Source organism: Vulpes vulpes, chromosome 1, assembly GCF_048418805.1.
Source record: "Vulpes vulpes isolate BD-2025 chromosome 1, VulVul3, whole genome shotgun sequence".
Classification (NCBI taxonomy): Eukaryota; Metazoa; Chordata; class Mammalia; order Carnivora; family Canidae; genus Vulpes; species Vulpes vulpes.
In genome coordinates this window covers 87,821,071-87,837,537 of record NC_132780.1, presented here as the reverse complement: position 1 = coordinate 87,837,537, position 16,467 = coordinate 87,821,071, and the positions used below count along the sequence as shown (strand labels likewise).

The window sequence follows — 16,467 nt, the reverse complement described above, 5'->3', positions numbered from 1 at the left end:
CTATTCTTTCATCCATGTATTTTTCTATTCAGAAAATGTTTATTGAAGGCCAAGCACTATCCTATATGCCAAGAGTACATCAGCAAACCAAATACAATAAAATCACCATCATGACAGAGTTTAAACTTGAATTGAGTGGAGGCAGTGGATAAATAAGTAGAAGATAATTATGTGCTAAGGAAGAGAAGTAAAGCAAGGAAGGGGGATAGTGTTCACAAGATGCCATTTGGGGGGAAAAACGTATCCCTTGTGTACACTGTGTAAAGAACTGCCACAAGGCAATTTGTTAAAAAGCAAACAACCCAATAGAAAATTTGGCAGATCTTTTTCTTTTATTTTGATAACTACTCCTGATTCGTAAAGGAGGATATAGAGATATCCAGTAAAATATGCAGTACTTTTTTAGTAGTGAAAATGAAAATCACTTAAAATCTTGAAACTGATAGGAAGTTTAATAATACTGGTTATTTTTTACTTTTTGTGGGCTTGAGGAAATGATGCTTGCATCTGTTAGAGATAGAACTGCATATTCATAATCTGTTTTGGAGGACAGTTTAAGAGTAGCTCTCAAAAATGAAAAAGATACACATACTATGACCTGAGTGTTCTGTTTCTTGGTATTTGCCTCAGGGAACTCTTGAATGTATGTACAAGAAGATCTAGTACTACAACATGATTTGTAGTAATGAACATCTGAGAACTACCTAAGTGTGCTTTCTTTAGAGTGGTGTGTCTACAGCACTGTCACAGATTTCCAGAACATATTTGGAGAATGTAAGAGAAAATAGTCAGGTAGTATATATACACACCAAAGGTAACAAGATCCACCAAACCTTTTACAACTCCTGTCAGTGGGAAAGCTATTAGGGTCATGGTGTCACAGAAGTTTTTTAGCATTAGCCTTATCTCTAATGTCTTTATTAAGTTTTTAAAAATGGTGTGTATTGTTTTGTATATATAAAAATGGCTATATTTAAAAAATGACTATATATAAAAATGTTAGCCACAGCTCAACTTATGTTTACCAGTCTTGTAGCTCCTCTCTAACTCCTATTATATATTTTATCAATATCATTTATCAAGCATTTGTTGAGTGCTTTTGTACATGTGGTGGTTTTTCTGATTGCCTTAACTTGAAATTAAATTACAGGTCTTTTTGACAGCTTAGGACCTAATCTCTTTTGTTTGTTTGTCTGTCCTTCCTTCCTTCCTTCCTTCCTTCCTTTTTTTTTTTTTTTAACATAATGCCAAAAGAGAGGGCCTTACTTGGTTTAAAAGAAAGAAAAGAAAAAAAGAAGAAAAGAAAGAAAAGAAAAGAAAAGAAAAGAAAAGAAAAGAAAAAGAAAGGAAGGAAGAAAGAAAAGAAAAGAAAGAAAGAAAGAAAGAAAGAAAGAAAGAAAGAGAAAGAAAAAGAAAGAAAGAAAGAAAGAAAGAAAGAAAGAAAGAAAGAAGAAAAATTGGCATTACCATGAATCTGTTACATTCTTTGGTTAATATTTGTGTGTTCTTTATTTTGTAAATAAAATCCATAGTAAATCAGAGTTTTATTTCTAAATTCACTTAAATTTTAAATCATTTATTAGGCAGAACATGTATTTTAAACATTTAGTAATGGAAATTGTTGAAGTCATCTCACTTTTCTTTGTAGGTCGTTTATATGCAATGCAAACTGGAATGAAGATTGATAGTAAAACTCCTGAATGTCGTAAATTTTTATCAAAGCTGATGGATCAGTTAGAAGCTGTAAGTTAAACACTGATCATTTATTTTCTGATTAATGTTTTAAGTCGCATTTTATTGCATTTTTGTATGTATGTTTTGCCATTTTAGTTCTTCCCCTTAGCAGCAATCAGTATCATTACAGCAGAGGAAAAATTAGACACAACTTTTTAAATTTACATCTTACTGCGAAAGGAGTTGTAAGCATAAGTTAAAGCTTAATAGCTGTAGCTCTTTATTTACTTAGTTATGTGACCTGAAGATATGAAGAGAATTAGAAACCTAAATATTTGACTAGTTGTGTTATTTTGTGTAGAAAGACAAAATTTTAGATATATTAAAAATCAAAACGTATGATAGTTCAGAGCTTTTATAAATGTTGAGAGTTATTCAGATCAAAACCTGATTACATTAAACAGCCATAGGCAGTAGGGTTCTAACTTATTATGGGTGTCTGGCCTTTGGACCCAGAGTCTCTGTCATTGCTACCATTAACTACCTATGGTGGATCTGGTGGGACCACTGATAGGAATCCAGCTGCCCTTGAAGCCTGTCTGTTGTTTCTATTTCTAACATGGTTTCTGTAGGTACCAGAAAAATTTGAGTACTCTTTTCTTTCTTTCTTTTTTTTTTCTTAAAGATTTTATTTATTTGTTCATGAGAAACAGAGAGAGGCAGAGGCAGAGGCAGAGACACAGGCAGAGGGAGAGGGCTCTCCATGCAGAGAGCCCGATGCAGGACTTGATCCCGGATCTTCAGGATCACCCTCTGAGCCGAAGGCAGATGCTTAACTGCTGAGCCACCGTGGAGTCCTTTAGTACCCTTTTTTGCAAGGTGGGGTAGGGGGTGAGAGGAGGAATGTGTCTCACACATATTCATATATTTATAAAATCGTATTGCTAGCAGAGATTTTATATAGAATATATCTCTTTATTAATTTCACTATATAGCAATGATAACTACATTAGCTATGGATAAGACAGAACTCAAAATAGTTATTTATAATAAGCAAAGTATAAAATCACATTTGTAAAGGGACTCAGCAGGAGTTTATTATTATTTAAATAAAATAACAGTAGAATAAGTCTATTCCATGGTGAGTCTATTACACCTTATAATGTTTAGATTACTCTGTTGGAAAACTGAGTATATTATGTTTTTGCTGCCAGATATTTCATGTTGAAGATGAGATGAAGTGACATACTCCTACTTTTTTCTAGAATTAAATGCACTCCTAGAATTGAATCTAGAATCAAAGCACTTCATAGTGTGGTCCTAGAATTGAATCTAGAATCAAAGCACTTCATAGTGTGGATATAGTAAACTAGTGTTATATGTCAATTTTTTTTTTCTGTTTAGGATAAATGTAGCCAACACATCCTTAAATTCCAACATTAAATCTCTTCAGGAACTTACATTATTCTGTTGTAATTATGAGAATATTTATTTTGCTGATTTTGTGAAAAATCCTGAAGCCTTTCTTAAATGTTTTACTTTATAACATTTTTGAGAAAAGCCATTTCTAAATGGTAGTGTGGTACTCAGATCTAATATTCCAGAGTCCTTTCATTCCAATGCAACAGTCTGTAAGCTATAGGAACTTAATTTGTTGTGTTTTAAATATTTTAAATTATCATATGTGTGGGAAAAGGATATACTAAAAATTTACAGTTGTGAATTGTGTTAACTTGAGGTGTATTTTTGTCTAAATTTTAAAAACTTCTATAATCCTAGTGAGTTTGTGATCTCATTCTGTAGAATTAATTTTTTTTATATATTATCCTCTGGGAGATACTATTTTAGGATATAATGATTTTATATTTTAAATTATGATTAGGAATTCCTAATCATAAGTTTTCCTAATTCCATTTTTAGGATATCTGCTGATATATTGGCTGTTATTTTAGAATATTTGTCTAATGCTTTATATAGGTAGTTGGATGTGTTATCATTTTATACTTGGTTACTTTGAGTTTTAAAGCTAACTTATCCTTTCAGGTTATCATGAGTGTGTTTCTTCAAAGTTTGTATACATTGGGTTTTATTCAAAAAAACCTTGGGTTGAAGCAGAGCAATTTTTGCAAGATTTCATTGATATATCTTTTCCTGAAATGATAAAATAATGTAAAATAATTAATGTAAAATAATTTTTAAAATTTAAAATGATTCTTAGGATTATTTGTACTTAAGCATACGTTTCTGAGAGTCCAAAATCTTAAGCTTTGTATATGATTTAATTTTAGCTTAAGAAACAGTTGGGTGATAATGAAGCTATTACTCAAGAAATAGTTGGTTCTGCTCATTTGGAGAATTATGCATTGAAAATGTTTTTGTATGCAGATAATGAAGATCGTGCTGGACGATTTCACAAGTAAGTAAAGTAAAAGAAAAATTAAAATTGTAAGTTTAGTTACTGTGTAACTGGAATTATCCAGTTTTCCATTGAACACTTTTAGACTTGATAAATGATTTAGATTTTTTGGTAATTCCTTGTAGAATGTCAGAATGATTTTAGGTTACAAAAGCAATACTGTCTTTTTAGAGAAAATGGCTGACAGAAGACTAGCCAGGGCAGATTTATTTTTTCAGTAATTGTACCCTAAGTAGTCATTCTTTAACATTTGGTGAAATCTGAGAGTTGATTTTAGCCAGCAACAACCTAGTGCAATACTGATATTTTAAATTATCACAACCTGCTAATTCAAATGATTTGTGATCATTATAATAATGCAGAAATGCAAAGAAATCACATAGCTTGATATAGATTGAGATAACACTGTAGTTGCTTTGTTATGTGTACACTGGTGGGGGTTAGGGCAGACAGTAGGGGCAGATGGAGAGATAGAATCTTAAGAAGACTCCATGTGCAGCACAGGGCTCCATCTCACGACCCTGAGATCATGACCTGAGCAAAAGTCAAGAGACACTTAACCGAATGAGCCCCCAAGGCACCCCTATAATTGCATTTTTTAATAAAAAGTATACTATAAAACCTTGTTATAGTATATTTATCTGTAATATGAATGTTGTTGCTTTCTCCTAATACAAATTAAAGAAGTAGCTTTATTGTGTTCTTGAAATCTGATTTTATGGAGCACCTGGGTGGCTCAGTTGGTTGAGCATCTACCTTTGCTCAGGTTGTGATTCTGCGGTCCAAGGATTGAGTCCCTCATCGACTTCCCCCATGGGGAGCCTGCTTTTCCCTCTGCCTCTCTTTCTGTGTCTCAGATGAATAAATAAATAAAATTTTTTTAATCTGATTTTGTTTAAAACATTAATTTCACTTTTGTGAACACTGGAATTTTTTTTTTCCTCATAGTTCCATGATTAATTCTGCAACTTAATGTTTTTTTATTTAACTAAATCAGCTTTCTCTTTTTTAGAAACATGATCAAGTCCTTCTATACTGCAAGTCTTTTAATAGATGTCATAACAGTGTTTGGAGAACTCACTGATGAAGTAAGTATACAGTTCTTAACATTTTGTTAACTGAGGCTCAGTATTGTTGCTATTTATGAGTTTTGTAATTGCATTGCTTACTTAGAACAGCATGCCTATCAGAAACCTAATATAAGTAAAAAGTGTATTGGCCACATTTATAAAAGTAAGATGAAGTAATTCTTAATAAGAAATTGTATTTTTTGTAGTATGTTCTTTAAATCTAGAATGAATTTCAGTTTAGCAAATACACAAGTACTGTGTTGGGCAGCCCAAGTTTAGGGTTTGATTTTATTAAGGGCTTCAATATTCCTAATCCTGTATGCTGTTAAATTTCTGCACTGTTATTTGATAAATATACTGGAGGCAGAGCCATTTTAGGACTTTTTTTCTGTTTAATTTCTAATCAGAAATATGATGATTGGTTTCATTGTAAAATACACATAGAACTTGATATTTTCTGAGGTACTTTCTATTTTATCATTTTGTTTTTCATATCCTCCAAGATAGAGTATATATTCATTTTATACATGAGCAAATGGAGGCTAAGTGACAAACTGTGAGTTTATGTGAGTTCTGTGTTGTTTTCACTGTAGCACACCTTACCATTGGCATGGAAAATGTGATTTTTGGGAGGGGAGATAGTAATCTAGAAACGGAAAAGTAAAAGAGCCACAAATGAGACTGATATAGGTGTGTTATAATAGTGATTTGAAATTTATGAAGAGTATTGCTTTCTGTGACATGTTTTTCTAAATGATGAGCAGTTCATAGTAAAGCTCCAAACAAAACAAAGTATAATCTATCTATGAGAGGTGTACATTTTCATAAAACAGTATAGCAAAACTGCAAAAAAGGCTTTATATTTAAAACAAAGTTAAGCTCTGGGCTTGATGATTATGAGCTAGATTTTTGCATTACTGCAAAGGAGATGTGCAGGACATTTGAAGATTGTGCTCAATTAAGAACAATTTTTATTGTGTGAGACTGTCCCTTTTGTTTCAAAACATCAAGCTTCCCCGGCCTTGCCCACACGGCATTTCCCAATCATTCCGCTAACCGGAAACCACCCCAGATATTTCAAAAACAGCCTCTAGGGTATGGGGCAATGCCCATCAAAAGTCAGTGTTTGTGAGTTGCCTTGAGACAGAGTAGTTAGTATAAGAGAAGACAGACCTAGATCATGAAACCTAAAGTGCTTCCAGTGGGTATGCCTCTTTTGTATTCTGAAGGCTCTATGAATCCACTCTGTTTGGCTCCCTCTCTACTCCCATTTTCTGTTATTGCTGACCTGGAGTTATTTTTCCAGTGTGCAGCACTATACTCGCTACTCGGGGATACAGAAGTGGTTTAAACATGATGATAGAGAAGTGCAGTTTAACGTTTTAGATCAGTATAGTTTTAGAAAGTACCAGGTGGGGTAAAGGAGAATAATGAGATTTCAGATTTAAAAATAAGACAGATCAGACAGATGATAGAAGACCTGGAATCTTCAGTTAGTGGGTTTTTTGAATAAAGAACTATACTGTGGTATGCTTTGTATGATAGGAATCTGTAGAATGTAGGGTTAGGAAGAACTACAAGTCATTTGACAAAAGAACTAGTTAATGATTATTGAACTTTGTACAATATCAATTTTTTTATTTGGGGAAGAATATGTTCAGACAGATTATAAAATTTGCGGTATAGGTATGGCATCCAAAAATAAGCACAGGACTCTAGGAAATAATAAATCCGCAAAACATGACAGTTCAAGTTGGATTAGACACCGTCTGGTGAGAGGATAGTTTTGAAAGAAGATGATCAAGTAAACATCCTTGTAAAAACTCATATTGAAAATGCAAGAGGAAGACATGAATACAGAAATAAGGAAGTGGAGAAACTCATGATATCAGAAGAACATTGTATGGCAGAGTGGCAGATCCATTTGCCCAGTGCTTCCAAGAGGACTCTCTTTGTCCCTCCCACTTGCCCGTATTTAGAGAAGCTGCTCCCCTGTCTCAGAAGGAAGACCAGTCCTTTGAACTTACAGATGCCAACCGGGAGGACCCCAGTTAATAGGTGTAGTAGATGTAGGAAAAAACAAATTATCCCAGAAGTCTTGGGTGAGTAATGCAGGGTTTGCTTTTTTTTTTTTTTTTTTAACCTAAAAGATACATGAATACCTGCACATGTAGCATGAGGTTCATCTGCATTTTAGGAAAAAAATTAGGTTTATATTTAGGTATCCTTAACAAAGATCAGCTTCCTTAATTATTTGAACATAGCAACAAGGGCAGGGACTCTGAATAGGGCAAATTGAGAGCTTCAGAAGGAGTGGGAGAGATTGTTTAGAGACTGAGGATGCTAAAGGATATATATATAGCAACAGAGTAAAGGGACATTTTCCCAGAATGTTGGCACTGTTTTCTTTTCCTGTCTCACCACCCAACCTGCTACCCGAGCTCTTCTGCCTTTCACTGGTACTAGACTTAAGTAGGAAATAGCATCTGTGTTGGTGGTTAAAGGATTCAGCTAGCAGAAGGGGTCTGAAATGGTACAGAGAAAAGAAGTTAGGCATTTTAAGGCCAGCCTGGAAAGGAATTCCTAGTTACTTGATGGGGTTGAGGTTATTCCATGGACCTTCATCATATAAGTCGTGCAGATTTAAATCAATAAATGTGTATCTGCGCAATTAGTGTGTAATTATATGTAGGTGCTTTTCTCTAACTTAATATGTTAGTTATAACATGCAAAGTTTGTACATCCAGCAAAGTTGTGCATATCAAAATTTAAAAACTGCATGATATGCAGGGCTGATGTTTCTTATTCAATCATTCAGTGATCTTATCCTTCTGTGACTTGAAACTGATTTCTGCCCATGAACTGAGGTTGACTAAATAACACAAAGCCAGCCAACAAGAAAAGTAAAATATGGGTGAGACTCTTCATCTGCTACTGACATAATCCCTAGGCCAACCAGCTTATCAGCTTAGTTATGAATTCTTTTAAGTTTAATGTTGTTGTTTTGTTCCATCATTTCTGTATCTAGGAATGGCATCTTCATTGTCATTACTGAGATTTAGATTTTTCAGAATGATGGTTTGAACATCAGATAATTGTAAATAAAGAAGCTCCACTGAGTGGAATAAGGAGGAATCCACCCTAGCCGTGACTTTACCAGCTTGTCACCGGTTCAGAGGAGCAGAATGGTGATCGGCCTCAATGCTCTCCTCTAAGTCTTTCTTGTTATCTTAAGAAAATCTAGGACTTGTACTTACTGTGATTGAAGTCTGATATGCCTAAAATAAGGCACAGACTCTTACAACATTTCTTATTTCAAAATAACTGTTAAAAAAATGAGCTGTTTCAGGGGCACCTAGGTGGCTCAGTCGGTTGAGTGTCTGCCTTCCGCCCAGGTCATGATCCCTGGAATTGAGCCTTGAGTCAGACTCCCTGCTCAGTGCAGAGCCTGCTTCTCCATCTGCCACTCCCCACTGCTCATGCCCATGCTTGCTCGCTCTCTCTCAAATAAATGAAATCTTAAAAAAAAAAAAAGTTGAGCTGTTTTCCCAAATATGGGTATAAATTAGTTACTCCAAGCATTTACTGGGGCACCTGAATGGCTCAGTGGTTGAGTGGCTGCCTTTGCCTCAGGTTGTGATCCCAGGATCCTGGGATTGAGTCCTGCATCAGGCTCCTCACAGGGAGCCTGCTTCTCCCTTTGCCTATGTCTCTCTGTGTCTGTGTCCTTCAGGAATAAATAAATAAAATCTTAAAAAAAAAAAAAAAAAACATTTAGCAGTTTTAACTCATTCACTCCTTTCCACTTCCACCATAGTTACATCCTGTACTGGTAAAACACTAGCAGAGACACAGATAGGAAACAAAGGTGGGAAAAGAATGAGTTAAGGATTTCAGGTAGGCAGATTTTTTTTTTTTTAATATATATTCCTGTAGGTATAGTTCAGGACTCTATAACTTATATGTTCATTTGTAAGTTAAATGCAGTGCTGACTACATAATATGCCAGAGCTTTTTAACAAATCTAAAATTTTCCTCAAAAGCAGTTGTTTTCCTTGCTTCTCAGTGCTGTTTTGAGAAACACTACAATCTGTGACAACAGAAAATGGGGAGGGGAGATGGCATTATAAATGTCTCATAATTTTTATTTTTGTGTTTTTATCTTTTTATCATCTTAGTAAAACAAGAGAATTGTGGCTTTTATATTAATGTTTTCTAAAGTTTTTAAAATACTACATTTTTTCACTATCAGCTCTGAAAATGTATTTCAGAAGAAAAGAGATCAAGGTTGTCAGAGACAAGCCCCATTCAACTCCAAACCAAGAAGTCATTTTATTTCTTTGGATGTGGCTTTTCCTCTAAAATGGGAAGCCTGGATGAGCAGGTCTCTGAGGTCCTTTGCAGCTCCACCAGTCTCGATGAGTATATGTTCCACATGTGGGAGAAGTGATGGGAAAAGGAGAACAAAAAAACAAAGATGAAAAAGCAAACAGAAAAAGAAGAGGAGAGAATCAAAAATAGTTGTTGGTTAGAAGCTGCAAAAGGAGGGGTGAAGAACTCTAGAGGAGGTTATATAAACGAAAGTAAAAAGTAGACCTACTGAAAATGTGATAGCAGAGAACAAATTCTTAGTAGGAGGAAGAGAGAAGAAAGCTAGTGTTGCAACACAGAGAGTAGGCAAGCTGAACACCTGGGGCCTTCTGTATGACATTTGTATGTGAAGATTTTGAATCTTCTAATTAAATTCTTTTAATTTAACATGCCAGTCTTTTTTTAAAAAGCCTGCTGGTTCACAAGCTACATTACTGCAATTTACCTAATTAATTTTCCTACTTGGGGCCCCTTTTCTCTACAACATATTTTCCTCTGTTACTGTTTATTGGCGGAAATAACAGGGGCTTTTCAGTTCCTGGGCATTGCGTGTCCAGGCTCCTACTTCTGGTCCTTCATACCAATCCTGTGTTCCGTTTGTCAGACCAGTCTCCTTACTGCCTGCTCACTTTCTACCATGGATAACTGTGTGTTTAGCCTGCTTGCCTAAGCCTTACATTCTCTTGGGGCCAGCTGAAGTACTCTTGCCCTTAGATGAATTCCTCCATCTCTCAACTGTTCCAACCTTAGAGTCTTAACTGTATGAATATTACACTATGATGTATTACCTTAAGTTTTATAGATTATATGTTGGAATAAATTATACTGCAAGTCCTCGCAAGAGGGGACTTTGTTTATATGTTGGAATAAATTGCAAGTCCTCGCAAGAGGGGACTTTGTCTCTCTCTACTCTTATATCTTCTTCGGCATTAGGTATAAATTTTCACCCTGAGTAAAATCTCAGAGTCAAAAACAGTGGCTGATCGGTGATATTTCAGATGTTGCTACAGTTCAGCTTTTCATTTTTCTGTCTGTAGATGGAGATAATGTTCAGACTTTTTTACAGAGAACTTCTTTCCTAAGTCTTCTAAAATGTAATTAGATCTTATTCAGTCACAGCATTTTTCTTGGTTATTTCCTGATATTTTTTCTTTTACATTCACATCACTATTTATAGTTGCACAAAAATAAAGTCTATATTTTCTTTAGTCAACAACTTTTAAAAAAAATATTTTTATCTGCCATTGTCTATTTTGTTTTGTTTTCTTAAGATTTTATTTTTTATTCATGAGAGAGAGAGAGAGAAAGAGGCAGAGGGAGAAGCAGGCTCCATGCAGGGAGCCCGACGTGGGACTCAATATCGGGTCTCCAGGATCAGGCCCTGGGCTGAAGGTGGCGCTAAACCGCTGAGCCACCCTGGCTGCCCCATTGTTCTTTTTTTTTAATTCTACTATCTTTGTTTTAACACAGTTAACTCTTTTAACTGTGCCTTGTATAGTTCCATCTCAGTTTTTTAAACTTGTTGATGTATAAACTTCTAGCTTTCTGTAGCTATATAGAAATCAATGTCCCTGTTCAGGGATAGAATCACCAGAGTATATATTAAAATTTTTTAATTTTGTATTTTAAAGCAGGGGGTGTTCAAAACATAAATACTTTGTTTTCCTACTGTGGCATCTTGTACACTCTGTTCATGGCTAATATTAATGACAGACTTTTATTGTATTTTAGATTTGTTTCACTTCTGGCATGTTGAGGAGCAGACATCATTTTGCCTTTTTGCCTTTGTAGTCTTTTGTTTAGGTTTAATACCACTAATTTAAGAAGAACATAAAAATCATAGATAAAAGATGATAATACTGTTAATCTGTTGAGTTTCTGCTAATTTGGGGGGAATCAAGTGAATATGGTATGTTTTCCTGCCCTCACAGAGCTTGTGTTCTCGTGTGGGAAGAGAAGCAAAATAACTAATTAGAAGGAAATATGGTATAGTAATGATAGAATACAGGGAAGACATTTTACTCCTGCAATTTGCCTGGCACTATGTTTGGACAATTTAGATACACCTTATTTCATCTTTTATAACTCTGAATCACAGTAAGAAAACCAAGAGTCAAAAAACAAAACAAAACAAAAACAAAAAAACACCAAGAGTCAGGAAAATATAAGTACCTTGTCCCCAGATGCTGTGCCCCAGAACTGTATTCTCAAACTCTTGTGTGATGAACGTCCAGCTTTTTTTTTCTTTGTCATTTCCATTCTGTGGCAGACTGATAGTTTTGTAGAATAAAAATAATTATTGAATTATTAGAAAAATGAAACAAAAAAGATCTGTAAAATAAAAGTGTAATTCTGGTACAAGTTTCCTAAATAACTCTCAGTTTCTGTACTGTCTTGTCACAAACTCGTAAACAGTTTGCACACTGGGATTGGGACCACATTTTTTTTTAAGATTTTATTTATTTAGTCATGAGAGAGAGAGAGGCAGAGACACAGGCAGAGGGAGAAGCAGGCTCCATGCAGGGAGCCCGATGTGGGACTCGATCCCAGGTCTCCAAGATCATGCCCTAGGCCAAAGGTAGGCACTAAACCGCTGAGCCACCCAGGGATCCCCGGGACCACATTTTGATTGGCGCTGATCTAGAGGGCTCTCTGGAAGCCTCCAGGGAGTCTTGTTTATATCCCAATCTGATTCTCCCTGTTAGAAAATAGGAGCTTAGGAACATCTCTGCAGTGATTATTTATATGAATAGCAGGTTGGGAAGGAAGTAGTCTGTTACAAGTATCCATTTGCACTGGAAGGTTCTGAATTAAGCAGTATCTTATTGCTAACCTAGAGAAACCATGGCAGAGCAGGATAAATTCATCTGATTACAAAAGCATGTGTTCAGGACATACACCATACCTCAGGTTTTCATGCTTTTACTATATATACACTGAAGATCTCTTTCTTAGTTACAATAACAGAAAAATATGAAGGTAGTATCTCTCTTACTAAAGTAAGAATTCCACGTACTTTGAATTCCTTTCTGTGTAATAATTGCCAAGAACAGTGTCTTGCCCTAACAATTAATTGTGAACGAGTGAGGTATGTTTGCATGCGGTGTTAGGATAATGTGACTAAGAATACTACAGGCATTGACCTCAAAATTCCATATGCCACTTCATAACTGTGATTTAGTAAGTTATTTGACTTATGTAAGCCTATTCACATGACTGTAAAGAAAATTATAATTACCTATTTCTTCAGGCCCTCCTAGATTTCAAATGAGAAATGTATATAAAACCTTTAGTAAATAGTAAATTCTTAAAAAACACTAGTTGTTGTTTTTACTAGTAGGTGGATAATGTTCTGATGATGTACTGTATTTACAAAAGGCATCAGCAAATACATGAAAATTTTAATGGAAACTATCTAAACTACTCAGTTATGTATTTACTTAAGATGAATCTATTCAAAAATAGGCATTATTTATATTATTACTATTAGATTTAGAGGTCCTACATATGCAGTTGGAGTCCCAAGAAAGAGAATAGAAAGAAAATATAGAAGAAAAGATTTGAGGAAATAATGACTGTAGATTTTCTAAATTGGATCCAGCAAGTTCAGAGAACCCCAAGTAAAATAAATACAAAGAAACCACACCTGAGAACATGATAAACCAGTGAAGTTCAATGATGGAAGAGAATGTGGACATAAAAAGAGCCTCTTGGCAAGCAATACATTATATACAAGATAACAGTGCATGGAAGGGTGATTGACTTCTCATTTTTTAAAAAAGATGATGACAAAAAGATAATGGAATTGATGTATTTAAAGTACTGAAAGAAAAAAAAAAAACAAAAAACTCCTTGTCAATTCAGAATTCTATATAGATCAAAGCTATCCTTCAAAAAATGAAGGTAAAATAAAAGACGTTTTTCAGGCAAATGAATTCATTGCTAGCAAATCTGTTCTAAAGAACAGCAGAAACAAAGTTTTTTAGAATGAAGGAAATGATACCATATGGCAACTTGGATTTATAGGAAGGAGTGAAGTACACCGGACATAGTATGTAGGTAGATATACTTTTTTAAAAACTATATATTTGCTTTTTTCCTTCATTTCTTTAAAAGATATATGCCTACTTCAGTAAAAATTATTGTAACTAAATATATGTGTTTGTAGACCGAAAAGAAGGCAGAAAAGGGAAGAGAAGGTAACAAAAACAGATGTGATTAATATGAAACAATTAGCAAATTTTAGGCCTAATACAATTATATCAATAGGTATTATAAATGTAAATAGACTAATGCTCTAAAAATAGAGATTTTCAGGCTAGATTAAAATAGCAAGCTATAACTTTATCCTGTTTACAAGAGATACCTTTTATGTACAGAAACACAGATGTTTTGAAGAGAGAAAAAAACTCAATGCAAATACTAAGTAAACAAAATTTCAAGTGAACGTACTAATATTAGACAAAGTAAAACCTTAAGAAAATGTGTTAGTGGAGGTAAAATGAGACATTAGCAATAAAGAATTCAATTCATCAACAACATATTATAGTTGTAGATGTGCACATAATAACAGTTTTGAGTTATATGAAACAAAAATTGATAGAAATAAAAATACAGAAAAATTCATAATCATAGTCTGAGATGTTAACACTCCTCCAGTCATAGTTAGAATAAATAGTTTAAAAACAGTAAAGTTAATAAAGACTAACCAAACATTGGCAAGAATGTGGAAAAACAAGAGCTTTCATACATTGCTTGGTGAAAATGATAAATGTTATAACCACTTTGGGAAAAGATTTGGCAGATTTTTATGAAGTTAAATATACACCTACCTTTTTACCCAGCAATTCCTCCTTGGTGTTTATCCAAGAGAAATGAATACCTATGTCCAGAAAAAAGAGTTGTTCAAGAGAGCTCATAGGACCTTTATTCATAATAGCCCAAAGCTAGAAACATCCCAGATGTCTACCGACAGAGGACTTGATAAATGAATTGTGCTGTACTGAGATCTAAAAAGCTAGTACTGATACATTCTACAACATGGTTGAATCTTTTTTTAAAATTTAAATTCTGTTTGCCAACATATAGTATAACACCCAGTGCTCATCGCATCAAGTGCCCTCCTTAGTGCCCTTCACCCCGTTACCCCATCCCCCCACCCACCTCCCCTAACATGGATGAATCTTAAAGGACTTTTTTAGAAAAGGCTGAATTTAGGACTGGATCAGGGAAGGTACTAGATGAAGCTGGGCTTTCAGCTTGTGCCAGAAAGTAAAATGTTCATATGATCATGAGGACATGTCAAAAGGATCCAGAAGCTAGTTGGAAAGGATTTTCACTTGTCCATGCCAGGGACAATTTGAACATCAAAATAAGAAAGATATTAATAGATGCAACCTCATTGAATAAAATAAAGATCAGTGGGTCTGTACTGAAACATACAGTGAAATATTTGAATGAATGAGTGAACATAATGAAAAAATAGAGAAGGCCCTTTATAATAGAATTCTGATAGATATAGAAATAATGATGAAGGTAGAAATCAGTATTGGAGTTTATAACTAATGCGTGGGAAAGTGGTTGAAGAGTTTAGTCTCTAATATCTTCCCTCAAATTGCTTATTAATTTTAAAGGGGAAATACTAAGTCTGATGGAGAAACCTGTCTGACACCACTTTAACCAAGTCATCAAACATAACCATTATTGGGATCAACCAATACCATATATGCCTTCTAATAAGATGAAATGAGAAAGATAAACATTACTTCAGTGTTAATCCTGCTAAAAAGGCATAACCTGAACCTTATCGTGAGGAAACATCAGGCGCATCCTAAAAAATAGATGTTTTACAGCTAGGCTCGTTTTTTCTTTTTTTAATGTCAAGGTCAAGAAACTAACAAAGGCTGTTCCAGATTAAAGATTAAAAGGACATGACACTAAATAATGCAAGCTTCTTAAATTCTATAAAGCCAGGCGAGAGACAGTTGCTGGGGACATTATTGGTACAATTGACAGAATTTGTTTGGACTGTGGATCAGAGAGTATTCTTGAATAAGTGTTAAGTTTCCTGATTTTAATAACCATTGTGTTTGGTATTGTCCTTGATCTTAGAAATTGCATAAAGAAAAGGTAGGGGGTACCTAACATCCAACTTACTCCTAAATGGTACAGAAAAGGAATGCCTATCTATAGACAGTTTGCATATTAATATATGCATACATATGTGTATATTAATGGGTTGATAAAAATGTAAACAGCTGGGGAATATAAGTGAAAGGAATATGGGAGAATCTTGTATTTGTAAAACTTTGTTCTAAGCTTGATAAAACTATATAAAATAAAAAGTTATTTCACAGAACTATATATGTATGTATGTGTGTGTGTATATATATATTTTATATACATATAAATGTGTGTGTATATATATGTAAATATGTGTGTATATATATTTTATACATATATATATAAATATATAACATTTTATATATTTTTAAAATGTTGAGTAAATCTCCATTAGGAAATACATGGAATTTGTTACTATACTTTAGTATTTGAGTCATGGTGGTAGTAAATTTGTTGAATATGTATTTTTTCAAGTATTTCTCACTATATTCTCTGTAGTGTTCTGGGAGTTTAATAGAGCCCTTGTTTATATACAATATTTGGGAGAATTGAGAGCCTAGGCATATAAAAGTATTATCTGTGATGTTATCACCAAGTTAGAGAGAATTCCTTTCATCTGTATTGTTAAGTGCTTTTGAAATGTTATGAAAACTATGGATTCTCTCCCATGCAATTTATGTTTTACATTTTTGCATATAATTCAGGTTTCACAGATACCCTCAAGCCTAGCCACTGATCCTTCTTTGCAAGTCTAAGTCAAACTGTGTACTCAAATGTAATATTCACATTTATTCATTAGCAAAAATGTTTTAC

At 34.2% G+C, this 16,467-nt stretch overlaps 1 protein-coding gene across 2 annotated transcripts in view; it reads left to right on the top strand.

The window, feature by feature from the left end:
- VTA1 (vesicle trafficking 1) overlaps positions 1 to 16,467 on the top strand; it is a 66,981-nt gene that overhangs the window by 19,369 nt on the left and 31,145 nt on the right. For both annotated transcript variants that reach the window (XM_025997923.2, XM_025997924.2), the window contains exons 2-4: positions 1,649 to 1,743; positions 3,963 to 4,090; positions 5,103 to 5,178. In XM_025997923.2, coding sequence (XP_025853708.1) covers positions 1,649 to 1,743; positions 3,963 to 4,090; positions 5,103 to 5,178 — 299 coding nt within the window. The remainder of the gene's footprint in view (positions 1 to 1,648; positions 1,744 to 3,962; positions 4,091 to 5,102; positions 5,179 to 16,467) is intronic.